This window comes from Octopus sinensis, linkage group LG13, assembly GCF_006345805.1.
Source record: "Octopus sinensis linkage group LG13, ASM634580v1, whole genome shotgun sequence".
In the NCBI taxonomy this organism is placed as follows: Eukaryota; Metazoa; Mollusca; class Cephalopoda; order Octopoda; family Octopodidae; genus Octopus; species Octopus sinensis.
Window position 1 is genome coordinate 16,762,083 of NC_043009.1, and position 27,881 is coordinate 16,789,963.

Sequence of the window (27,881 nt, forward strand, 5' to 3'; positions counted from 1 at the left end):
GTGTGTCGTGGATGAAAAGTTAAAATTGCTGATACGAAAGTTGGTTTGTAGTTGTGAGTGTATGAGCATGTGTACAGGTAGTGTAGATGGTTTCTTTGTCTGGCTATGTGACAGAGAATATGCATGTACTGGGGGCGTTTCTTTGTATATGTTTGAGCCTTGTTGCTGTTTTTTTTTCTGCCAGTATAATGCATATAGAAACAACGCACTCATAGCTATTAGTTTATGTATGAACTTAAAGCACCCTTAAGCCAAGAATACTTACTCGTGAACATTTAGATATGTATTAAAGCATAGTTACAAACACCGTACACTCAATTATGATATAATATAAACACACATATATAATGTACATATATGCTCATATGGGACGATAAACGACCGGAAAGCCTTTAATTATGTTTACTCCATCAGGGTTAACCAGGGATGGCAGAAACGTTAGCACGCCGGGCAAAATGCTTAGTGATATTTCGTCAGTCTTTACGTTCTGAGTTCAAATTCCGCCGCGGTCGACTTTGCCTTTCATCCTTTCGGGGTCGATAAATTAAGTACCAATTGCTTACTGGAGTCGATCTGATCGACTGGCCCCTACCTCAAAAATTTCGGGCCTTGTAGGCCCCTAGCAAATCACTACACCGGTCCCAATAGTACTTACTGGGCACAATAGCACTAACTGGGACTAACAGCGGACTACAACGTACATAGGTCAGAATTGGGCCCCTGGGCAACTACCGAGTATGCCCATGCCTTAAGACGGCTTTACGTGTAGTTTTTAGTTGTGGCCACTCACATTCGAAGTTCAAATCTCGCTGAGATAAAAAAAAAAAAAACCAACAAAACTGCATACCAGTCAATAACTGAACATATTTCTATAATCAATATATCAACGACTTGAATGAAATTATAGTAGAAGACTACACTTGAGTCTTCCGAACATCTCTCCTTCTTTCGTTCTCTCCAATATACACTTTAGATGATTGGCTAAACTCTATACCAATGAAATCACTTTACTATAGTTTTTCTTTTCCTGTCTTTCACACCGTTCCACGTTTGTTATTGTTTTTTTTTCTTTTATATTCTCACTCAATTTCCTCTTTTTCTGTCCTGCCGTCGCCGTTTCTATCTCTATTTTCTCACTCATTCATTGCTCTCATTATTCCGCTTTTTGTTCCATTCTCTTCTTTCTGCCACTTATAGTTATCCTCCCCACCTTCCTCTCTCACAACTTTACTGCTTCACTCCCCCCCTACTTTAGCTGAGACACGTCATGACATGTAGAACAACAACAACAACTACTTGGCAGCGGTACTTCCTACTGCTGTGTGTGAGGAGATCGATCGTAGCTACTAACGCTGCAAAGGCACTGTTGTGATTTCTGGGACTCTGGGATAAACAAAAGGAAAACTAGCCAAGTATTGAACTATAATCGGCACATGTTCCAGCAGTTCGTTGTTGGAAAACAGGGAAGTCGAATTGTCACGAGAAACTTTCTCCTTCGTCCTTCTTATACATATATATATATATAAAAGAGTGAAGAGTATGTGTTCCAGTTATTGAAGTACGGCCGTGCTGGAGCTCTACACTAATTTATCTGTTCTTCGTTAACGAGCGTTTTGATATAAATGCTGAAAAGAAAATTACAACATAAATGAAAATGATGAATTTTTTTTAAACAATAAGAAATTTGTTTTCATCTTGGTGAACAGTCAATATAAATAGCAACAACATCATCGAAAAAAGTCCATTAAAAACTATTTGAGCTGGCTAAGAAGAGGAAACTAAAGCAGAAGTAGGAAGCCAGGAAGTGGAATGTTTCACTTCGCACAACTTTTTGTTGTTCAATGATGAAAATATGCTGAAGTGTGCAGTTAGAGATTATGAATCTAATGAGCTGTGTGACATCTATTCTTTACACGAGCTAACTGCAGAAATGGATTGGAAGTGACCACAGCGGACAATGTATGCTGTCTGTCGATCCGTTCGAAATGAAGAACTGTAGAACCGCTAATTTCAAAGGAAGGATTTCCAAATGTTCGGAGTATCAGAGATGACAAGATGGTCAGGTTGGAAATTACCTAAATACTAAAGAGTAAAAAGAATACGCACGCTTTAAGTGCGAAAATCTTACACGAACTCGAAAACCTGTTTGTCTTTCATTGTTACCCACTTAACGCCATCCACTGCTACTTAGGTAATAAGTTTCGTGTTATTCGGATACTTGCTAAAAACATCTGCCAGTAGTGAAAGCTTAAGCCATCCAAGTGTATTTGTATTAATATTATCTTTGGAATCCTAAGAAATCTGTTGCCGAATAGTTAATTCCAGCACAAATACTAAATTTATCACTGTAAATGCAATTAACTTGTTGATCTGATCCAATCTTCGATTATAGCAGGTGCTTTATATATATATATGGTTTTACACTCCACAATTATTTTTACATACCTTTCTCTTATTAATTATCAATAGTCATATCATTGTGTAACATATTATAACTATTACTACTATAAATTAAAGAAAACGTTAAGGCTAATCCCATGTGTATTCCTTCTTTACTTGCGGATTAGTTTGTCAAGGTATTTATTACTTGTTAGAAGCAGCACGTTGACAGCCCTTTAAATACTTTATAATTATTATGGGTTTAATGTAATTACTTTTCGAATATGATTATGCTTCACGTTTAATGTATATTTAACGTATCAACAATGCTTGAGAATTTATTTAGTTGATTGTATATATATAACTGTGCTCGTCATATATATATATATTACCAATATGTGTTTAATGGACTTTTTCTCGCGTCTTCTTCAAAGCTCATCTCCTCGACGCACCAGTCGCCGTATTGTCCCCAATCACACTATAAACAAACGACTTTCCGATAAAGACCACCCAAATCATGCTTATAAAACCAACAGAATAAAAACTACCAAATATAGCATTTTAACGTTTATACCTAAAAATCTTTTTGAACAGTTCCACCGTTTAGCTAACATTTTTTTCATACTTGTGGTGATTCTAAATTGGATTCCACAGGTACAGGCTTTCGGTAAAGAAATAGCCATGGTACCTGTGATATTTGTTCTTGGAGTAACTGCTGTTAAAGATATATTTGAAGATTTCCGGAGAGGATTATCAGACAGACAGATCAACCAGAAAACGTGTCGAGTTTTGCGGTATGTAATTAATTTGCTCTTTAATTTATTATATTTTTTAAAGTGTTTACAAGTGTCGTTGCATTATTACTGAAATTTTCTTTACTGTATCTCACCAAAGATTTTACCACATGCTAAAATAACAAATATTGGGTAAATTTCTTTCTCTATTGTCGACGCCGTGCCTTCACCGACACCTTGGTCACCTGTGATAATTGGTTACCACTGGCTACCAGTGACTGTTTATCAGTGACAATTAGCTCGCTGCACAAGTCGGAATTCTGTAAATCCAGTGAGAAGTGTGTATGTGGTGGGACTTTCAGCCAACTTGAAAACTTAGAGGAGTACGAGAAATTGTATGAATGCCAAAAAGGAAAATAAATAAATAAATAAGGATTTTAAAATTAAAACAAATGAAGAAAATAATCAATAGCATTGCCTTATCACAGAACTATTTAGTTTCTTTTGTTCCACATTCTTGGCAATGAATTACCTACCTATGATAGGCAATGAATTATCTATGATACTTATGAATTTTCTTCTAAAGGGTAAAAACAATTTTTATGCTATATAATATTAAGAAACTGCAAATGTCACACTTTTTAACCGACCGATCTCTTTTGTATACTTTAATATATGCCTTATAAATGAAATATTTCATTCTGGGATAAGGTATTCCAGGCGTGTTATATTTATATAACATTTTACCGGCAAATAGCTGATTCATCATCGTTTAATTAGGACAGCAGATTATTTATTTCACGTTAACTTTTCTGCCTTATTTCTCAGCTGAGTCAATATGACAAGCGATCAAGTATCAAGTAGGCTCAAGCGTTCAACGTATCAAGTAGGCTCAAGCATGGCTGTGGTAAAATGTTCGCTTCATAACCTCGTGGTTCTAGGTTCGATGTGTCATCTATTATAGTTTATTGTTGGAATTTGGTAGACGCCTTTGTGTGTATATGAGTGTTTTTGCATCGTGCCCCTATATTCCTTAACCTAGCAACTGGACAATTAACGATCAATAAAATAAATGCCTGACTGAAATAAGTAGCTGGATCTCGATGTGATCGATCATTGATTGGAGACGGATTCGCAGTAGCCTTGAATCATTGGACGATAGTTCAATGAATGAAACCAGCAAAAACCAGAAATGAAATTTGTGATATCATGTACCGAGTTTTCTTAGTACAAACTCTGGATCTTTTCGGTTTGAACGGCAGTTTTTAACATAATTTCTAGGTAACTAAAAAACTTTAAACTTCGTATACTGGTAGAATGTGTTTATAAAACATCTTTTTCTCTTGGCTTTATTGAGAAAATTCTATGGTTTGTAAGATATTTGTTGTTTTTTTTCTGCAATTTCAACCAATCACTGACGTCTATTGAGGTAAAAAACATTTTGTGCCGTATGAATATGTCCCTCGTTTAAGAAACAGATTGGGTTTATTTACATTTGTGAAGAAAAAAAAGATACCCGTCACCCCACCCTAACCCTAAAACAGATTGAAATTCAATAGATCGATACTAGGGTCATAATTATGGGTGACAATTTCATATGACACCACTAGAAAAAACTGCCGTTCAAACCGAAAAGATCCCAAACTCTTATTCTGAACCTAGTCTATATACTTCTCTGCTTGTCAATTTAAAAGACTCTGAATTGTTATATTATTCAATCCCTACATTTATTACTCTTGAATAAACTCATTTAAAATGTCAAACACTGTTGTACGGAATATACACTGTACATGTCTAAATTTCATTAACCAGAAAATATCTTATGAAACTCTAAGAGCCATTTTCTTTCCTTGGAGTCAACCCCGATTCCTTGATTTGTAGCTTCGTTATATATATAGATATTGGTTTCAAATTTTGGCATAAGGCCAGCAATTTTGAGGGACGAAGTCGATTGCAACAACCCCAGTACTCAACTGATACTTATTTTTATTGACCCCGAAAGAATGAAAAGTAACGCTGACCTTCATAGTATTTGAACTCATAACGCAAAGACAGGTGAAATGGTGCAAAATATTTTACCCAGCGTGCTAACAATTCTGCCAGTTTGCCACAATGTGTGCATATGTGTGTATATATATATGTGTGTGTGTGTGTATACACACACACATTCCTGACGTATAGTTCGAAGGTCGTGCTTCACCACCTAAAGTACGAAGGTGGTTAAGCATGACCTTCAAACTTTAGGTCTCACCGAGGAAATGACTAGAGACCGAGACCTTTGGAAGTATTCTGTGCGTGAGAAGACCCGGCAAGACAAGTGAGACCATAACCCGTGGCCTCTACCTGGGATGTAGCCAGTCCACTTATGCATACCTTTCCTTCTTGGAACACAAAACTCTACTTGTGAAGACCTGTTGCGGCAAGTAAAAATCAAAATCAAAATATATACATGATATACTCTTTTACTCTTTTACTTGTTTCAGTCATTTGACTGTGGCCATGCTGGAGCACCACCTTTAGTCGAGCAAATTGACCCCGGGACTTATTCTTTGTAAGCCCAGTACTTATTCTATCGGTCTCTTTTGCTGAACCACTAAGTGATGGAGACGTAAACACACCAGCATCGGTTGTCATGCAATGCTAGGGGTACAAACACAGACACACAAACACACACACATATATATATATATATATACATATATATGACAGGCTTCTTTCAGTTTCCGTCTACCAAATCCACTCACAAGGCATTGGTCGGCCTGGGGCTATAGCAGAAGACACTTGCCCAAGATGCCACGCAGTGGGACTGAACCCAGAACCATGTGGTTGGTTAGCAAGCTACTTACCACACAGCCACTCCTGCGCCTATATGTATATATATATGACATATGTATATATATATGATATATGTATATATAATATATATATATATATATATATATTATATATATATGATATTTATAATACAAAGTAAGATAGGGGTTATGGGTGTAACCCACTATGGGATAGTATTTATCCAATATACTGCTGGTGAAGTACCCAGATGGAAGTTATGCTGTGCGTGAGAAGATCCGGCAGGACAAGTGGCCTCTACCTGGGATGTAGCCAGTCCACTTATTCATATCTTTCCTTCTTGGGACACAAAACTCTACTTGTGAAGACCTGTTGAAGCAAGTGAAAATCAAAATCAAAATATATACATGATATATGTATATATATATGATATATGTATATATATATGATATATATATATGACATATGTATATATATATGATATATATATATATGATATGGGTGTAACCCACTATGGGATATCAATATCCAATATACTGTTGGTAAGTACCCAGATTCTTAATACATAAATGTTTTTAATTGCAATGCAATTAACTCACTTATTGTATTAAATGGGTGAAGGTAAAGAAATACTTTTACTGTAAATTTATAATACAAATAAGAAAATGGAGAAACAAGTTTAGTTTGTTCATCAACTTTCGGATATTAGAATGTTGGATTATTTATTCATTCAATAAAATGAGAACCTCAATATTATACATATATATCATATAATTCAATACATATAAGATAATAATACAAGTTATAAAAATCAATATAAATTATTGAAATCATTAAAATCACTTCTTACAGCTGTTTCAGCCTATGGCTAAAAGTAGTTATTTTTATTGCCTATATTTGTCAACATAATGATGTTGCAGGCATTTAATATGGTACTTATATAACCATAGGCCCCATACATATATATATTATATATATATATATATGATATTTATAATACAAAGTAAGATAGGGGTTATGGGTGTAACCCACTATGGGATAGTATTTATCCAATATACTGCTGGTGAAGTACCCAGATGGAAGTTATGCTGTGCGTGAGAAGATCCGGCAGGACAAGTGGCCTCTACCTGGGATGTAGCCAGTCCACTTATTCATATCTTTCCTTCTTGGGACACAAAACTCTACTTGTGAAGACCTGTTGAAGCAAGTGAAAATCAAAATCAAAATATATACATGATATATGTATATATATATATGATATATGTATATATATATGATATATATATATATGACATATGTATATATATATATATATATATATATATGATATGGGTGTAACCCACTATGGGATATCAATTATCCAATATACTGTTGGTAAAGTACCCAGATTCTTAATACATAAATGTTTTTAATTGCAATGCAATTAACTCACTTATTGTATTAAATGGGTGAAGGTAAAGAAATACTTTTACTGTAAATTTATAATACAAATAAGAAAATGGAGAAACAAGTTTAGTTTGTTCATCAACTTTCGGATATTAGAATGTTGGATTATTTATTCATTCAATAAAATGAGAACCTCAATATTATACATATATATCATATAATTCAATACATATAAGATAATAATACAAGTTATAAAAATCAATATAAATTATTGAAATCATTAAAATCACTTCTTACAGCTGTTTCAGCCTATGGCTAAAAGTAGTTATTTTTATTGCCTATATTTGTCAACATAATGATGTTGCAGGCATTTAATATGGTACTTATATAACCATAGGCCCCATACATATATATATATAATATATATATATATATATATATACGTATATTGGAGCATATAAACACATCTATGCTTATGACCAGATAAATAATAGTCAATTATTAATAATAATAATATTAATATTATTATTATTATTATTATTATTATTATTATTATTATTATTAATTATTATTGTTATTATTACTATTATGTATATCAATAATAACAATATTATAACATGTCTATGCTTATGACCAGATGAATAACAATCAACTATTAATAATAATGCTGTTATTATCAATATATATGTATGTGTGTGTGTGTGTGTATATATATGTATATTATATAGATGATATGTGTATGACATATATACGTGTATATATATATATATATGTATATATGTACATGACATGTATGTGTGTGTACACTGACATTACACATCTAGCGTATTATGCTAGCTTCATTTCTTTCAAGCCTACGCATGTCTTCAGCAGTAATGGCCCATGTTTCACTGCCATGTAGCATGGCAGTTCGCACACATAATTCATTCAGATTGCCAGAAGGGATGCTATGAAACAAGTACATCTAGCCAAGGGAGAAGCAGAAAAGAAGTTTGCCTATTTTCAGCGATGTGAGGACCAAAGAACTGAAGTGTTTTGGATTGCAAGACAGTGTGCGAGAGAGAATCGTGATGTCATAGGAGAGAAATGTGTCTGTATGGATGATAGTGTACTTGCATGTAGTGATTCTGCAAAGAAAGAGGCTTGGAAATGACATTATGAAAGACCACTGAATGTTATGAACGAATGGGAGAAAGAGAGGCTGCCAAATGTAGACCCAACTGAGAGACCAGCTATCCAAATCGACAGTAGCCTGGTAGATAAAGCAATTAAAGATATGAAGACAGGAATCACTGTTGAGATGCTTAAAATATCTGGCAGTGTGGGTTATGGTCTAGTCACCCATATTGTAAATCAGGTGGTTCACAAAGGAGTTATACCCAATGACTGGTGTAGCAGCACTATAGTCAAAAGGTAAAAAGAGGTGCCTTAGGCTGAAATAATTACAGAGATATCAAATTGCTGGATCAGGTGATGACAGTTATGGAGAGAGTCAAAGCCCAACTAATTAGGGAGAGAGTTAGCTTAGATGTGATGGAGTTTGATTTTGCTTCAGGTAGAAGGACCACTAATGCTATATTTCTTGGAAGGCAGCCGCAGGAGAAATGCATAGCCGAAAATAACCTCTGTACTTGACCTTTGTTGACTTGGAAAAAGCCTTTTTCAGGGTCTCCAATTCCCTTATCTGGTGGTCAATGTGGAAACTAGGGAAAGATGAGTGGTTGGTGAGAGCTGTACAAGCTATGTATGGGGATGCTGCCAGTAAAGTGAGGGTTGGCATTGAGTACAGCAAAGAATTCAGGGTACAAGTAGGAGTTCACCAAGGATCAGTCCTCAGCCACCTCTTGTTCATTATAGTCCTCCAGGCAATAGCTGAGAAATTCAAAACAGGCTGCCCCTGGGAGCTCCTCTATGCTAATGACCTTACTCTTATAGCTGAATCACTATCTGAAAAAGAGAAGTTCCAGGTATGGAAGCAAGGTCAAGAATAAAAGGACCTTAGAGTTAACCTAGTAAAAACCAAATACTTAGTGAGTAGAAAGGCAGACAAATCACAAATCCCTTCAGCTAGATGGCCCTGCTCAATCTGTAGTAAAAGTGTAGGTAGAAACTCCATAAGATGCACCTGGTGTAAGCTTTGGACAAAATAAAAGGTGCAGCAATATCAGAGGAAGGTTAACAAAGAAAGTAGCTTTTGTATGTGGAAGACGCACTGGTACAATAAATGCTGAAAATGTGCAGAAAATAGACTCCATCAGCTGCCAATGGGGTAAGGTAGAGGTGGTAGACAGCTTCCATTATCTAGGTGACCAAGTTAGTAGTGGAGGTGGTTGCTCCAAGAGCATTGCTGCGAGAACAAGATTAGGCTGGGCAAAGTTCAGAGAGCTCCTACCACTGTGAAAGGCAGATTGTTTGATGTTTGTGTGCAAACAGCTATGCTGTATGGTAGTGAAACGTGGGCTATGACAGCTAAAGACATGCATTGGCTTGAAAGAAATGAAGCCAGTATGCTTTGCTGGACGTACAATGTCAGTGTGCATGTTCAACAGAGTGTAAGCATCTTGAGAGAAAAGTTAGGCATAAGAAATATCAGATGTGGTGTGCAAGAGAGATAACTTTGCTGGTATAGTCATGTGATGCATATGGATGAGGCCAGCTGTGTAAAGAAGTGCTGATCTCTAACTGTGGAGGGAAACTGTGGTAGAGGTAGACCCAGGAAGATGTGGGATGAGGTGGTGAAGCATGATCCTTGAACTTTGAATCTCACAGAGGCAATGACTAGTGATCAAGATCTTTGGTGATGTGCTGTGCTTGAGAGGACCCATCAAGCCAAGGGAAATCATAGCTGTGGTAACTGGCACCGTGCTGGTGGCACATAAAGAACACCTTTTGAGCGTTGGGCCTCACGGAGGCAAAGTGGCTGAGTTCCTTTCGACTGTTGGGATTATGTTGTGCTTGAGAAGAAGACGCATCAAGCCAAGCAAAATTGCAGTCATGGCTGATACTGGTGTCATGCGAATTGCATCTGTGCCAGTAGAATGTAAAAGCACCCTGGTGTCATGCAAATAGCACCCCTGTTAGTGGCATGAAAAAGCACCCATTGCACTCTCAAGAGTGGTTGGTGGTAGGAAGGGCATCCAGCCATAGAAAACCATGCCAAATCAGACTGGAGTTTGGTGTAGCCTTCCAGCTTGCCAGCCCAGTCAGACCGTCCAACCCATGCCAGCATAGACAATGGACGTTAAATGATGATGATGAAAGTGCAATAGACAGGGGAAAGCAACTGATTAGAAAGCTAATTAATTTGCAATAATTATGTGAATACTGTAGTATTTTGGAGCAAAATGCTGTCATAGTATATTGTAAAAGATTGGGAGTAAAATATTCTTTTGTTTGTTTCTCTGAACCATTTTCTGAACTGCTAAGTTGTAGTAATTCCAGGTGTATCAGTTTTCTCAGACTGGTTTGTCAGCATCTTTGTTAAGTGGTTAGTGTTATGAAGGTCATGCAGCCATAGAAATCACTACGTCAAAAAGGGAATGAATAAGCAAGACGTGGTCCTCCATTTCCTGTAGAAGGCAATGACTTGGACTATCAACTGACTCAGAGCTTTTACTCAGACACTAACTCCAAATATGACTTGACTCAGCAGGGCAAGTGGACATAAAATCTTAGTAATGAACGAGGCTCTTCTACTCTGAGAGCTTTTCTTTTTTTTTTTACTTCCTCCTGAGATGTTTATTAGTATTCATAGGTTTAAACTTCTGCTTTTGATTATTCTCTCTCAGTCATTTGTCTTGGGTCTTTTTGTGAATGTGGACAAACATGCTCCAGTTTATGATAGCCATGACTGTATTTCATGAAAAAAAAAGGGGGGGGGGTGAACCAGTAACTTTCATATTTCATGTCACAGCTTAGTTATTATGGTTGAATGTTTCTTTCTGTTAATTGCTTGTTATTTTGTGATTGTATTTTGTTAAATTTCTTTTGGATTGGTATTGTTATTTGTACAGTTAACATAAAACCTAACGTTTTGCTTTTGCTCTACCAGGTTTTTTTATTGCTTACTTCCTTGCTGTTGAGTTTTGCAGGATATTGATCATAGCCTGTGTTATCTCTCTACCTTTACTAGATTTTTTGGTTTATCTTTTTACGACATTTTCTATTGTTATGCTTTTTTATCTAAACCATTTTTCTCCAATGCAATTAGCTCCTAGTGTATACTTCATTGCATATAAAGGTTGTTTTCCGTGTGTCTTTTCAGTTTATCCTTCCTTGTTTCTGAATATTTTTCTAGAAATTGTTTAATTGTAACATACTCTATATTTTGGCAGAACTTTTTCCTTCTTGTGCACACAATGTTATACTATATCAACTACAGTTTGGGATACAAACAAGTAAATCATTAACTTTCCTTTCTCAGCTGTTACAATCCATTTTTCTTCCTATATATTATATTGAATCTATAATTTATAAATGGGATGACCAGTGTATTTGTGCTGATTATTTGTTTTTTAAAATTAAACTGAAATTTTTAGTGTTTTATTCTGACTTTGCAGTTGTACTTTTTATAATTGTTCCCTTCATTGATTTTATCTCCTCCTCCATATGGACAATTCTGATCTAATTCTATGACTTTACTGTCTAGATCTAACTCAAGAGTAGTTTCGGCATAGTTGTCAAAATTCCTGTTACTGTTGAATTTATTCAGTTTCTAGCAGGTTCTAAATTCTCACTGTATTTTATAGTTTGACCCTTAGGATTGATGGGGCAGACTTATGATCCAGTCGTAATCATCATATATTTTATTCAGACAGTGCTTATCCTTTCAGGTTGGGAGCGTGTGGTTTGTGAGAGATTTAGCTGCTATTTTTAGCAAATTCCACTGCCAAAATTGGAGCACTTTTGTTAAATTACCCTTGTTATAGTAGCCATTAGTAGTTTGATTGCATAGATTTGTTAATGGAATCAAAGTTAGACAGAAAATGAGGATAAAGAAAATTCTTACAGGGATATGGCTGGTTTTTATTCTTTCCTTATCATGCAGTGTTAACTTTTTCATTTTGGGATGATGTGCTTATAATATTGGGGGCTGCTTAGTTTGTGTATAGTTTTGTTTAACCACAAGTATGTTGTGATGTAGGGGGCTTTTATCCTCAGTCCACACCATATCTAGATTTTTTTTTTTTTTTTTTTTTTTCTCATTTTGTTCCCTTAAAATTCTAGCTTTATTTACAAATAGCTGTTTCATAGATTCATAAAAACATCTCCAAAACCATTTCTGTTTCTATAGTAAGATATCAATTTCCAGATAATCTACCAACTTTGTCGGAGATTATAAATGACAGGGTTTTGTATTGTTGGTAAAAAGGTTATTAGGCTTTCGGTTTCAAGTTCTTGATGTTTTTATTTTGAGGAGAATAGTATTAACTCTTTAGCATTTAAACTGGCCATATCTGGCCCAAATATTTTATGTTTATCATTCAAACTGATTAGATCTGACTTCTCACACCAACCCTACCATGTCATTCTAAAAATAAACAATCACTTCATTGAAATGTTGAAGCTACAAGATAACGCATGATAAATTCAAAACAGTGTGAATAATTAAGTATTACATTTGATAGACTAATTTGAATGCTAAACGGTTGATATTGGTTCATGTACACAGGTTAAATGTCTAACTGGAATTGATGACTTTATCAATTCTGAAAGGTTATGATTCTTGAGGTTGGTAAATTACCTTCTAGTTTTATTATGTTTGTGGTTACTTTAGTTCTCTGCCATTCTTTTCTAATTCCTTATGCATCCCTATTATGAAGTACTTTATTTTATTCCTTTTCCCAGTGTGTTTGTATTTATGTTGTCATTAGTGTACACTGCAGTGTAATGTAGTTTTATTAACGAGTCTTTTAATGTGTCTTTTGTTACTAATCCTAATTTTATCCTTGGTTCTTTTATGGTTGGTAAAATGAGTACCAGTCAAGAACTGAGGTCAGCTTGACCCTTTTGTTACCATATTTCTGTTGAAAATACTCTACCTTTGTTTCAATTAATTTAGAATATAATGAAGAATTTAGCAAAGTAACTTTGTTATTATTAATTTGGTGTTTACAACATAAATTAACCAGAAATTTTGGTTGATGGTCCTAATTTAGATCTTTTTAAAACATGAGTTTTCTATCATACAACTGGGGGCAGTCTCAGGCAGGTTGGTGTAAGAAGGGTTAATAGACTATGTCCTGCAAAATGTGTGGCCCTATGCCTGTTTTGAAATCATTATAAGTACTAATACAGAGCCTATTGTTTTACAAATGGAATTAATAATATTCTGCTTCATTGGAATATAATTTTTTTTTTTTTAATGACAATAAAATGCATATCTTATTTTTTTACTTTTGAAAGCTTAGTTAATAGAATAAGAACAGGTTGGGAAAACTTCAGAGAGCCTTTGTTGGTAAGAAAGGGTTTTTCCCTCAGAGTGAAAGGCTGATTGTATGATGCCTGTGTATGCTGCATGGTTATGAAACTTGGGCTCTGACTGCAGAGGATATGTGAAGGCTTGAAAGAAATGAAGTCAGCATGGGTGTGCAATGTCGGTGTGCATATACAACAGAGTGTTAATGTTTCAAGTAAGAAATTGGATATAAAAGGCATCAGATGTAGTGTTCATGAGAAAAGACTGCATTCATATGCTCATGTGATGCATATAAGTAAGGACAGTTGCATAAGGAATTGCCAATCTCTAATTGTGGAGGGAATCTGTGGAAGAGGTAGACCTATGATGTGAGACGAAGTGGTGAGAAATGATCCTCAGATGTTGTGTCTCACAGAGGAGATGACAAGAGACTGAGACTTCTGGTGATTTGCAGTGCTTGAGGAGTCATGTCAAGCTAAGTAAAGTCGTAGCCATCCATACATACAGATATGTCCTTTACAGCCATCTCCACCTCCACACACACATAATCTGCCCTCTCTCAAAACTCACCTACAACCCTATCTTCACAACCACCTCCATTCCACTACTCGGGATCACCAACTACTGCAGGCTCCTCCACTCTTACACATCCAGCCACTCCAATTTCTCTGACCACCACTTGCTACAGTCACCTCTTTCCCCGTCTCTGAACATTTCCTGTCACACTCTCATCTCATGAAATATCCCCTTCTATCCCCCTTATACTCCCCCCCACACTGTTCCCTGTGGGTAGGTCCTGATGCACCTCCAACACCATCTCTTTCTCTCTCCCCCCCTCTCTCTCTCTGACTGCCTTTCTATCTTTTTCTTTGTTTCTCCTTCCTCTGGTAGCCGAGTATTTGCTCTTCAGTAAGATACCTATCTCTCGAGACCCCCTTTGGTCACGGCACTGACCATGGGATTGCACCTAGAAAGTTACCCTCCTAGTCACAAGTCTGGGCAAGGTGGTTTATGGAAGACCAGCAGTCGCCCATGCATACCGGCCTCCCCTCTCCATGCCACCAGTGTTATCCAAGGGAAAGGCAGCAGCCGATACAGCTTGGCACCTGTGACATCGCAACTCATTTCTACAGCTGAGTGAACTGGAGCAACGTGAAATAAAGTGTCTTGCTCAAGAACACAACACACAGCCCGGTCCGGGATTCGAGCTCACAACCTCACGATCATAAGCTTGACACTCTAACCGCTGAGCCATGCGCCTTCACTATCTCTATCCTTCTATTATACTCTCACCTCTCACCTGGCACAAAGCCACTACCCTCAGTTCCCCTCCATCTCCAAATTGAGATGTCTTCATCTTGCAAGTCACTTGGTGACCCCACTGGTGTTGGTGCCATGTAAAAAAGCACCCAGTACACTCTGTTAAGGGGTTGGAATTAGAAAGGGCATCCAGCCATTAAAACAATGCCAAAGCAGACATTGGGGCCTGATGCAGCTCTTTGGCTTACCAACTCCTATCAAACTATCCAATCCATATCAGCATGGAAAATGGATGTTACATGATGATAATGATGAGGATGGTTTTTATATATATGCCTCTAAGTCCAGGTGCAGAAGGGAAAAAGTGGGCCCTACCCCTATTGATACATAACACCTACCTTAATGTAATACTGATCCCATGTATTGTATCTTGGGCATCTAAATGTGGCAGAGTTCGTTACTTTCCAAGTATCATAGCTGATTTCTTCTAGTGAGAGAAAGTAAAGGAGAAGTAACAGCTAGTATTTATCGACCCAAAAGGAATGCAGAGTACACACACGCACACGCACACATGCACGCACACACACACACACACGCACACACTCACACACATACATATAGAGAGTGAGATTTGTATAGTTGTGTTAAGAAATAGAATGGTCAGTGAAATACGACATCAAATATTTTATAGAAACATTTGTGTGCTTGGGGTATACCTGTGTCTGCGTACGTGACAGGCTAACACACCTGTAATCATTATTATAATAGACTGACAAGGTAGTGAGCTGACAGAACTTTTAGCACACTGGCCAAAATGCTTTGTAGCTTTTAATTGATCTTTACGTTGTGAGTTCAAATTGTTGCTAAGGTTGACTTTGCCTTTAATCTTTTCAGGATTGATAAAATAAGTACCAGTTGCACACTGGGGGGTCAATGTAATCGACTATCCCCTTCCCCCAAATTTCAGGCCTTGTGCCTACAGCAGAAAGGATTGTTATAGTAGATTGACACCATTACTGATCTTTATATTTTGTCTTGTTGGAACTATTGTTATTATTATTCGGTGAGACCTATTAAGCTGTTAGTTTAGTTATAGCATTTAGAACATCTGATACAAAATGTGAATCTGATTGATTGCTGATGACATTGTAACACAATTTCTTGCCTCTATCTCCTTCGTACAATGTTTTCTTTTATAGCGCAGAACACGTGTATGTTTAATGAATCAGAATTTTTTCTAAACCCTGCCAGCTCTATTGTGGTCTTGGATATTGATGTAGATATCAAGCAACAATTATTTGTGCGTCCATGAGTGTGGGTGTGTATGAGAGAGATAGAGAGAGTGTCAGCAAAGTAGAGAGCGCATATCTATATATACATATACACACACACACATACTTATACACATATACATACATACACATGCAACATTCAAGTGGTACTTGTTTGGCAAGTGACTTGATCTGAGAACTTATGTTGAAAGTGAAACAATTATAAAGAAGTATTATTTCAGTTATTTCTGAAGACACAAAAGACATGTTTATTTACCATTTGTTAACAGTAAAGTCTGATAAAAAGCATTAAAAATGTCCATTGCACTGTTGTGACCTGGTCTCTGAAACAATTCAGATGTCATGTTACCATATGAGTGACCAGATCAGAAAAGTACAATGAAGTGTTATCGATCCTTTCAAACAGACTGCACTACAACTCTGCACTACAACTCACAGTGTGATTCAACCCTTTGGCATTCAGATTCTTCTGTAAACTTTAATATTTATTTATTCACAGTGTTTTCAATTAATTATGCATTATCTCATAGCTGTGAGACTTTGATGATGTGATTGCTTATTTTTATTATGCCACTGTAGGGTAGGTGTGAGTGGTTTGATCAGGCTGGTTAGAACATAAAACAAATCAAATATTCAGGCCGGGTATGGCTTGTTTAAATGCTAAAGGGTTAAGTATTGAATAGAATAAATCTATAACATATGATGAGATCAATGTTGCTTTTCATCGTTTTGAGATTGATGAAAATATATCAGTGTTGGGTGGTGGATTAGCGGAATTGAAAGAGTGATGGTTGAGATTGCCTTGTGGTTTAGCAAAGTATTGCAGGTTCAAATTCAACTTACTTTCATGAAAAAAAAAAAAAAAAGTTGCCCCATTGAGGAATGGCAAAAGTGGTTGTATGCTGAGGAAGTCTTCAAGCAAGTGTCTAAACATTTTTGGTTTTCACTCTCAATACCAGTACTCCAGCTTGCACAAAGGAATGCACGTGGCCTTTCGAGCTTTGTGCAATTGACTGAAAATAGAGGAATAAATGAGAGGCACACACAGAGATGTATTGTTAAAAATTTTAATTTGTGACCACATGGTTTCAGGTTCAGTCCTACCATGTGGAATCTTGAGCAGGTGCATTCTACATTAACCAGCCTTGTAAGTGAAGTTTAAGAGATGAAGACTGTACTACTGCATAATGTTTGTGTGTATATACTGATATATGTTGTATATTGTTTACATTATTTACATTCAATGGATATTTGTCCTCATCTTGTTTGTTGTTAACATATTCCGGCTGATATACCTTCCAGCTTTCTTCAGGTGTCTTGGGGAAATTTCAAACCTGGGTTCTCATCCCTAAGGTATTTGTCGATGTTATTATTATTATTATTATTATTATTGTTCAGGTCACTGCTCAGAATCTTGGGGTTAGTAGCCTGCACTCTTAACCACTATGCCATATGCCCATGGGTAATTATGGAGTGAATTTTAGGGCTTATAAATCTAATATTTTTCTATCTTTCCTTAATATTGGTTCCCATATGCTGCTCATATCTGCACTCGGTCTGCTTAGGAGGGTGTTGTGTCCTAGCATATGTACTGCTTCTTTTAGTTTTCGTATTTTCCAGTGGTGTTTTCTGTCTATTATGCATCGGTAATAGCCAATATATACATGAAATACTTTGCCTATTATTCACCGGTAATAGCCAATATATTACATGGAATACTTTGAGAATTTGTCTTAAGGATCATCACCACTAAAACCAACACTATGGCTACGATATGTTGATGACACCTTTATTCTCTGGCCCCACCAGGAAGATGTCCAAGTGCTGTTAGATCATGTGAACTCAATACAGCCATCTATACAGTTCACAATGGAAAAAGAAAAAGACAATCAGCTGGCATTCCTGGACGTATTAATAACACGTACCAAGTATGGATTCAGGACATCCATATACTGCAAGCCAACCTTCACTGGAGGATACCTCAGCTTCAATTCCCACCATCCATAGAGTGTAAAGAGAGGGATTGCTCAGTGCCTAAAACATCATGCAAAGAATATATGTAACGATCGTGATACACCCCACGAAGAAATGATCAAGCTCAATAACAATCTGTTAAGCAACAACTATCCCAAAAGTATACTATCCACTCCAATTATGAAAAGGAGAGAAGATGAGGCCAAAAAACTGTCCACAGTCTGTCTACTCTATGTGAAAGGCCTCTCCAAAAAGATACAAAAGATATGCAGCCCATATGACATCAGGACAGTATTCAAGAGTAATACAACACTTCGCAAACGTTACAACTAATGAAGTTGATAACCAGACTCCATTTCACCTGACCATGTAGCAAATTCCATGAGCGAATTCAAATATGATCCTGAAGAAGGAGTAACCTTCGAGGCTTACTTTCAAAGATTTGAACAAATTTTTTAAAAAGAATGTCAAGATTGCACAGATGGAATGAAAACACATCTAGTTTTTTAAAAACTAGTGACAGCAGAGCATGAGAAGTATAGTAGCTTCATATTGCCCAAAAAAGCGTCCGGCATAAATTTCACCTACGCACTTGGCATTCTGTGCAAAATGTTTAGTGAAAAGAGCTCACTGTTTTATACTAGATAGGGATGTTTAAACATAGAAAAGAGCAAAGATGAAGACTTCACTACTTACACAGACAGAGTCAACAAAGAATCTGAGTGATTTAGGCTGGATATGCTTACTCCAGATTCTTTCAAGTGTTTGGTTTTTGAACAAGGATTGACAAATGAAAGGGATGCAGAAATCCAAATGAAGATTCTAGCAAAACTGGAAATGAACCAGGATTTGACATTACAGAAACTGTTGGAAGAATGTGACATGATATGGAAATTAATGCATGACGGGGAAGAAATTCAACGGAAAGAGTGTTTTCACATAAGACCAGTGCAGAAAAGTTGTAAGCCAAATAAAGTGTTACAGGAAAACTCGAAAAGATATTGGGATGTAGACCCATGTACAGCATGTGGTAGGATGCACCTGAAAAAGATTGTCCGTATAAATAAGCAAAGTGTTTTTGCTGCAGGTTTACAGGACATAAATTCATACTGCAAGACTAGAATGATAGGAAAATGGAACAAACAAAAAAAAATAATAATTTGTTAGCAGGAAACGTTGTGACTGCAACAAACAGAATATACGTGAATGTGAGAATTGAAACCACAAGTTTCAGAATTCAATTAGACATGGGAAGTGACATCACAATCATAAATGAGAAAACATGGGAACGGGCAAAATAGCGTATGGTGTTATAGTAAGAAAATTATATTTCATGAGGGAGCAAGTTTGTAATGTTTAAAGGTCGAACCAAAAACGTGAATGTTTATATGTTGAAAAAATTCATGAATTTATTTGGCACTGAATGTATGGAGAAATGTGATTTATGGGATACACCCATAAGCGCTTTGTGCAATAATGGAAATGGAGTAGTCAGACAATTGAATGAGGTTGATAAACTGAGACAAAAATGAAAAAATTTCCTAAAAGATTTTTCAGAAGGTTTAGGCTGTTGCACAAAAACAAAAGCAAGGATTGCTATCAAAGAAAATTCAAAACCTATTTGCAGGCCCTAATGGAACATGCTGTTTGTGTCGGTAGACCAGGTCAGTAAAGAGCTAGAAAAGTTAGAATACCTGAATATGATTGAAAAGATTGACCATGCAGAATGGGCAGTACTGGTGGTCTATGTAAAAAATAATGATAATAAGCTAAGAGTGTGCGCAGACTTCTCAACTAGGTTAAACAACTGTTTGCTTGCACACAGTTACCCACTACAAAACCCAGGAGAAGTACTTGCTAAACTAAACAGAGGGAAAATTTTCTCAAAGTTGGGCCTCCCAGAGGCATAGCTTCAAATTCAGTTAGAGGAAGATTGAACACATCTTACTAACAATCAAGATGCACCATGGATTGTACAAACTCAAACAACTGCCATTCGGAGTAAAAGTGGCACCCATCATATTCCAACAAATAATAGAGTGATGTTAAGTGACTGCAACTTTGCCATCACATACATCGATGACATTTTGATAAAAAGTGAGTTTTGGGTGTAACACATAAAAGAAAGTATTCAAAGAACTAAGTGAATATGGACTGAAACTGACTGAAGGAAAATGTGAATTTTTGTTGGAACAATTAAAATACCTAGGTCAGGTAACTGACGAAAGTGGATGCAGACCAGACCCATCAAGGGTAACAGCAATACAAAATATGCCACCTTTGACAGATGTGACAATGCTACAAGCATTTCTAGGCTTGGTAAATTATTACCAAATGTACATCCCAAATATACATAAGGTAAGGGCACCACTAAATGAATTATTTAAAAAAACAAATACCAAATGGGTTCTGATAGAGAAATGCCAGAAAGCATTTGAGTTAAAAATTGTGTTAACTTCAGACTTGTATCTTACACATTTCAACCCAAAGTTAGAAATAATACTAGCTACAGATGCTAGTGAGTATGGGATAAGAGCCGTACTCCTACATAAAGACAACAATGGCAAGTGAAATGCTGTACCTCACACATCAAGGACATTATTGCAGGCAGAAAAGAGCTATAGTCAGACTGAAAAGCAGCATTGGTTATTATATTTGGCATAAAAAAGTTCAACAGGTTCATTCATGGCAGAGGTTTTTGGTTGCAAACTGATCATAGACTTCTTATTCCCAACACATACGGCAAACAGACAGTAGTGGTAGGGTACCATTCTGTTAAACTACAATTATAGAATGGAATATCTGCCTTCAAAAAAGTTGGGACATGCCGATGGTCTGTTTTGGTTAATTCGGAAAAATGATGAACCACTGGAGAACACTGCAATAGCAGCTCTAAGAGTGGAAGCGGAAACAAAAGAAGTGATGTGGAACATTGTATGTGAACTATGAGTAACTTTGGAAGAAATAAAAAGAAATGCAACAAATGGCAAATTTACTAATGAGACAAAAAGAAAACTGTGGTCGACAAAAGTAAATAAAGAAAGGTCTGATGCAGAGATACGCCAAGATGTGAGCTTGTACTGTATATGTAATGGCGTACTAATGTACGCTTAGAGGGTGGTCATACCACAGACATAACAGAAGAGAATACTAAAAGAGTTCCATGTGGGACATCCAGGCATCTCTAGAAGGAAAGTGCTGATGCGAAGTTTCATATACTGGCTAAGCATGGACAAGGAAGTTGAAAACCTGGTAAAAGGCTGCAGAGGATGTGTGCAGGCAGTGAAACTACCTACTACAAAATGTGAACTTTAGCCAGAAGTGAAAATACCATGGTCCCAATTGCATATCAATTCTGCAAGCCTGGTAAATGGATATTGTTACTTAATAGTATTGGATCACTACACAAAATGACCTCAGGTTGCAAGGTGTAAACGACCAACCTCATATATGGTAATAAACTTCTTACATGAGCTGTTCACAAGATTTGGTGTACCAGATATAATTGTCTCTAATAATGGAACACAGTTTGTATCCTGTGAGTTTAAAAGATTCTTCGAAATGTTTGTTAGAACATAAAATTATATCACCTTAAATCGAATGGAAGGTCTGAACAGGTCATGGACACTTTTAAGAGAGCTTTAAAGATAGCTAATAAGGAAGCCATGGACAAGGTCATGATCCAACAATTCTTAAGGGTATACAGGATAACTCCGAACCCAAATGCACCAGAAGGAAATTCACCCACAGAATTAATGTTTGCCAGAAAGGTGAAGTCACTTACTATTGAAGAAACAAATATGTTCTAGTAAAGACATGTTGAAATTCTTTAGAATTGGTGATAAGGTATTTGTAAGAATGTACAAAAGTGGCAACTAATACTGGGAAGAAGGGGAAATCGTAACATACATAGGAAGAATGATGTATGGTGTAAGAAGCAGAAATGGAGTGGAATGGATACATAAAAATCAGCTTAAGGAAAGAGTCATAGAAAAGGAACCAACAAGAGTAGAAATACCTATGGATTGGCTCTATGACACTTTTCAGGTCCCAACACCATTACAAGAAGTCAAAACCCCATGTACAAGGAAAAGAAAGAACATTGAATTCTTGAAAGTAGACCCTAAGAAGCTAAGATATTGTATAGATAAAAAAAAAGTCGGAGGTGGGGGTGAATAAAAGAAATTGATTGTTAAATAGAATAATTAAAATGGGAGATGTATTGTGAAACTGCATACCCCTCCTGGTAAAAAGTGGTAGAAGTCAGCTATTATAAATAGATCAATGGTTGGTCGTCAAGAGTAGGTCAAGAGTCAACAGCTCTAGTCGGTGGGTTGTGGAGCTATCAGCGTTAGTAAGACAGAAGACTTTAGTGTATTAATATTCTAGTACAAAGAGATACAATGGTATCCGATGACTAGTAACTATTGTGACTAATAGCATAAAACAGTAACTACGGTACAACGGCAGTCACACATCACACCAGTGGGAGGAACCCACTTTACAACAATATATATGTATAAACACACTTCTCCATAGCCACCTGCTGGCAACTTTTTTCCATCTTCTAAGGGTAAAAACCCAATCATTCTCAGCTGTTTTCATAGCTATACAGTGTTCGAAATTTACTTTTTTGTCTGTAAAATACCAACATATTCAAAGCTTCCAAAGTTTGTTTATATATAAGCACAAAGTGTGTAGTATGAAGTTTACTTCCCAACTAAATGGTTTTGTATTCAATCCCACTGCACGGCAACAGTTTTCTGTTATAGCCCCTGTCAACTTACACATTATCAGTGGATTTGTTTGAAGGTAACTGAAAGAAGAGCCTGTTTTGTGTGTGTGTGTGTGTCTGTCTGTCTGTTCGTCCTTGTCTTGACTTCACGTGATCGTTGTAAGTGAGTGTCACCATCATGCAAGTAGTGTCCTTCATTTTCAGTCTTCCACGGAATAATTTTTTGGTGATGGGGAAATATTACATTATTTGGAAACAGATGAGGATTGGCAACATGAAGGGCATGTGGCCATAGAAAATCCACCTCGACAAATTCTGAGTGACCCAATTGACCATGGAAAAGTGGACAATAAAATAATGTTGATGATGATGATAACAAATGTCTTACAAACAGGATAACAAATATTTACTTGCTTCAGTTATTAGACTGTGACCATGCTGGGGCATTGAAGAATTTTTAATCAAATGATTCGATCTTAGGACTTATTGCTGTTTTCTTTAAGTCTAGTACTTGTTCTATCAGTTCTCTTTTACAGGGATGTCAACACAACAACACCACCTGTTAAGCAGCAGTGGGAGACATCCTCATGCACACACACACACACAACAGGCTTCTTTCAGTTTTCCTCTTCCAAACCCACTCACAAGGCTTTGGTCAGCCTGAAGATATAGACACTTGCCCAAGGTGCTATGCAATGGGACTGAACCCAGAACCATGTGCTTGGGAAGCAAACTTCTTACCACAGAGCTACACGTGGGGCCTGTATCTCTAAACCTATGTATAATTTAGTACATGTCTACCTTCCTATAGAAATAGATCCTATGGTTAATCTGCCTGCTCCTCTGTTTAGTGTGTTTGTGTGTGGGTTCAAACCCATTGCATGGCACCTTGGGCAAGCGTTTATATCTTCTAAAATTTTACTCCATCCATGAATGAACTCAGTGGTCTTGATAATGAGTTACCAAGCAATATGGCCATTAGCTCCTGGGTGGATTACTTGAATAATTGGTTAGCATTTAGTATACTTGGTGTTATTGATATGCTACAGGATGTTACAGATGTTTTGCTGTCATCATTCCTTCATTTAAATATAAGCACAAACAACTGACTCAACACCAGCCAACTTCATTGTTAGCATGTATAAATATGTGTATATTTGAGAACTGTGTGTGTGAGATAGATAGATAGATAGAGAGAGAGAGGGAGAGAGAGAGATAGAGAGAGAGAGAGAGATAGAGATAGGTATCATATGTACTACTATGAGTAATGAAAAGGGTGAAAGTGTCTTGCTTGACTAAATGTTCTTCTACCTTGAATGAAGTTTGTTCCTTCTTCTTTCTCTCTTGCCCCTCCTGTCCTGCTGCTGTTACTGGGGTGAACTATTTATATTTCTTTTATCTTTTACTTTTTTTCAGTCCTTTGACTGCACCAAGAACATTTTTCTTTTAGACTAGTGCTTATTCTATCTGTGTCTTTTGCCAAACTACTAAGTCATGGAGATGTAAAAACATCAACACCAGTTATCAAGTGGTGGTGAGGGACAGACACAGACACAAAGAAACACACACACACACACACACACACACACACACATACACACACGCACACACACACATACATAAAAGTGAATTTGGAGGAATATATTACTCAGATGTATTAGCTTCAGTTAAGTCCCAGTCAACTGCTAACCACTTCAATCAGTATTTAATGTCTGGGACTAGAATTTGTTGCTAGTCAAAAGTTTAAAATAAAACACTACATACTTGTTAATATATCACCACTACAAGCTATAATACTAAATTACCAGTAACTAATATAAACATTAAATTTCATTAAATAAAAACTAATAAAAGTACTTATAATTAACTATTATTATAAACCTTGCTAAGTTTAAAGACAATTAAAACTATTTAAAAGGTAAAACTACAAGTGTACGCTGTGTACGCTTCACTGGATGGAAAAAATTGTCTGGAGTATATATTATTATTAATAGTAAAGAGTATGGAGAGTTGTACATCCACAAAATTTATTTTATAATCTTATACAGCATCTCATAATGGCCTACACTGAGTTCACTTCGAGGATGACCAAATGGATGGACCCTGATGAAACTACACTGGCAGTAATGCAAGGTTGCATTTTCCACAGTGAGTAGTAGCTTCAGCAGAAACACATGTGTAGGTCATTATAATGTGTGGCATAAGATTATTGAATAAATTTTGTGCATGTACAAGTTTCCATACTCTTTAATAATAATAATTATAATAATATATATATATTCTTTTATTCTTTTGTTTCAGTCATTTGACTGTGGCTATGCTGGAGCACCACCTTTAGTTGAACAAATTGACCCCAGGACTTATTCTTTGTAAGCGTAGTGCTTATTTTATCAGTCTCTTTTGCTGAACTGTTAAGTTACGGAGATGTAAACATACCAACATCGCTTGTCAAGCGATGGCGGGGGAACAGACACACAAACATTATATATATACACACACACACATACGACAGGCTTCTTCAAATTTCTGTCTACCAAAGCTATTGTAGAAGACACTTATCCAAGGTGCCATGCAATGGGACTGAACCCAGGACTGTGTGGTTGGTAAGGAAGCTACTTACCACACAGCAACTCCTTATATATATATATATATATATATATATATATATATATAAACTGAGTATAGGTGCAAAGTAGTGTTTAGGTATGAGCAGAATTTAGTACCAGTAAAGAGATTTTTTCTCTGTGACAACTGCAGTGTATTTGCCTTTAGCAGCTGAAATATATGACAAACATATTTCAACTATCCTAAAGTCTGCATATATATATATATATATATATATATATATATATATTGGTAGACTTTTATCTTTCTTCATGTGAGTTCCTTAAAGACCTATGTGCTAGGAAAAAGATGGGTTTGCTTAAACAACTTGATGGATGCTGCAGATATATAGATGATATATTTATACCTAATCATGGTTTCTTTGAATTTTTACTCAGAAAAATATACCCGAGTGAGCTTATAGCCACCAGAAATGGTAACAATATCAGAAATATTAATTATTTAGATGTCAATCTAGTAATTAAGGATAATAATGAAATATGTCCTGACATTTATAATCAAAACAGAAGATTTTGGTTTCTAAGTAGCTTCAATGTTCGGTAGTAAAATCCCTTCTTTTGTTGGTTATGATGTTTTTGAAGGGCAAATTGTTAGATATAGTACTATTATTAATAATTTTTTGAAAAGAATAAATAAGCTGTTAAGACATTTAGTAAAACAAGGGTATAAATATGGTAAATTGGTTCAAACTTTTAATTGCTGTTTATAATAATAATAATAATAATAATGAAATTATTGTATACAGTGCTCAGGTGCACCACAACTTGTCAGAAAGTGTGTATAAAGTATATACAGTAATGTACAAATGTCTGGAAAGTGAACAATGTATGAGTCAGATACATGCTTGTGTGTGTATGGAGGGGAGAAAATCAGGTGTAGTGTTGGCAAATCTCAAAAAGCATGGAAGTCTTGAAGGATGCAGTGCTCCGACGACTAACAACTGATGCCGGCAGTTTGTTCCATGCTTCAGCAACTCTCAGCGTGAAAAAATGTTTCCTGAAGTCATGGGAGCTGTGCTGTTTTCTGACTTTGTAAATATGTCCACGGGTGTTAGACGGGTGGAGTTTGAAAAGGTGCTCAGAGTTATTGTTTGTAAGATGGTTAATAATTTTATGGGTGTCTGCCAAGTCAGCTGCCAGACGTTGGAGTTTAGGTGGGAAACTTGAAATTCTAAATAAATATGGAGTAATATCTAGTCTTCAGCTTAGCAAATATTTATTAGGATTTGGAAGGTTTATGATTCGAGTTATTTGCTTACTTTGTCACCAATATTGAAACAATTGAGCAAGTAGTAATTACACACTACGTCGTTAATATTTTGTTGGCCCTTTAAATTCTTGGTGATGGAACCATATGTCTGATTAAACATGTTAAGTGTTTATACTTGTAGTTTTATCTTTTAACCCTTTAGTGTTCACATTATTCTGCCAAAATTAATGCTTCTTCATCCACATTGTTTTGAACTAATCATTCATTAATCTTGTAGCTATGAGATTTTGATGAGGTAGCTGTTAATTTTTAAGACAATATTGTAGGGTTGGTGTGAGAGACCAGATCTGGCAAGTTTGAACATAAAACAGGCAGAAAACTTTTGGCCGAATATGGCCGGTTTAAATGCTAAAGGGTTAAACAGTTTTAATTATCTTTAAACATAGCAAGGTTCATAATAATAGTTAATTATAAGTATTTTTATTAGTTTTTATTTAATGAAATTTAATGTTTATATTAGTTACTGGTAATTTAGTATTATAGCTTGTAGTGGTGATATATTAACGAGTATGTAGTCTTTTAATTTTAACTTTTGAATGACAAAATGATGCATTTCACTCCTAAAAATATTAGCTTTCATTATAGTAGTATCTATGGAAGACTGGTGGGATTATTATTTGTATGGACAATTTAGCATATAATTTAGTTATTGCTGTTCACTATTAATACCGATACATTGTACGTTGGTTTATATGTTTCTTTGTTGTAGTTTTATCAAAGTTACTGTTTAATCCTGCCTATATATTGATTGACTGAAATAATGTGGTTGTTAAGACTTTCTTTTACATTATACTACAGAAGAATGAAGGGATTATAATTTTTATATGACTTAATAGATTTGTCACTTTAGTGATGTATTCAGGAGTGTTTGTAATTTACTTATTAAATTTATTTCTTGATAAGGTTGTACATAGGGTAAATGTGTGTGAAAGTTGCAGTTATTTTAGTGCTGTTGCACTTATTTTAGTGCTGTTGACACTGCCAGATTGAATGGTACTGACCAGGTGTTGAAACCA

At 36.0% G+C, this 27,881-nt stretch overlaps 1 protein-coding gene across 2 annotated transcripts in view; it reads left to right on the forward strand.

Annotated features, from left to right (window-relative positions):
- The first annotated feature begins 1,081 nt into the window (after positions 1–1,081).
- Positions 1,082–27,881, forward strand: part of LOC115218501 (probable phospholipid-transporting ATPase VB) — a 115,441-nt gene continuing 88,641 nt past the window's right edge. For both annotated transcript variants that reach the window (XM_029788359.2, XM_036508167.1), the window contains exon 1: positions 1,082–3,173. In XM_029788359.2, coding sequence (XP_029644219.1) covers positions 2,776–3,173 — 398 coding nt within the window. In that variant the 5' untranslated portion in view covers positions 1,082–2,775. The remainder of the gene's footprint in view (positions 3,174–27,881) is intronic.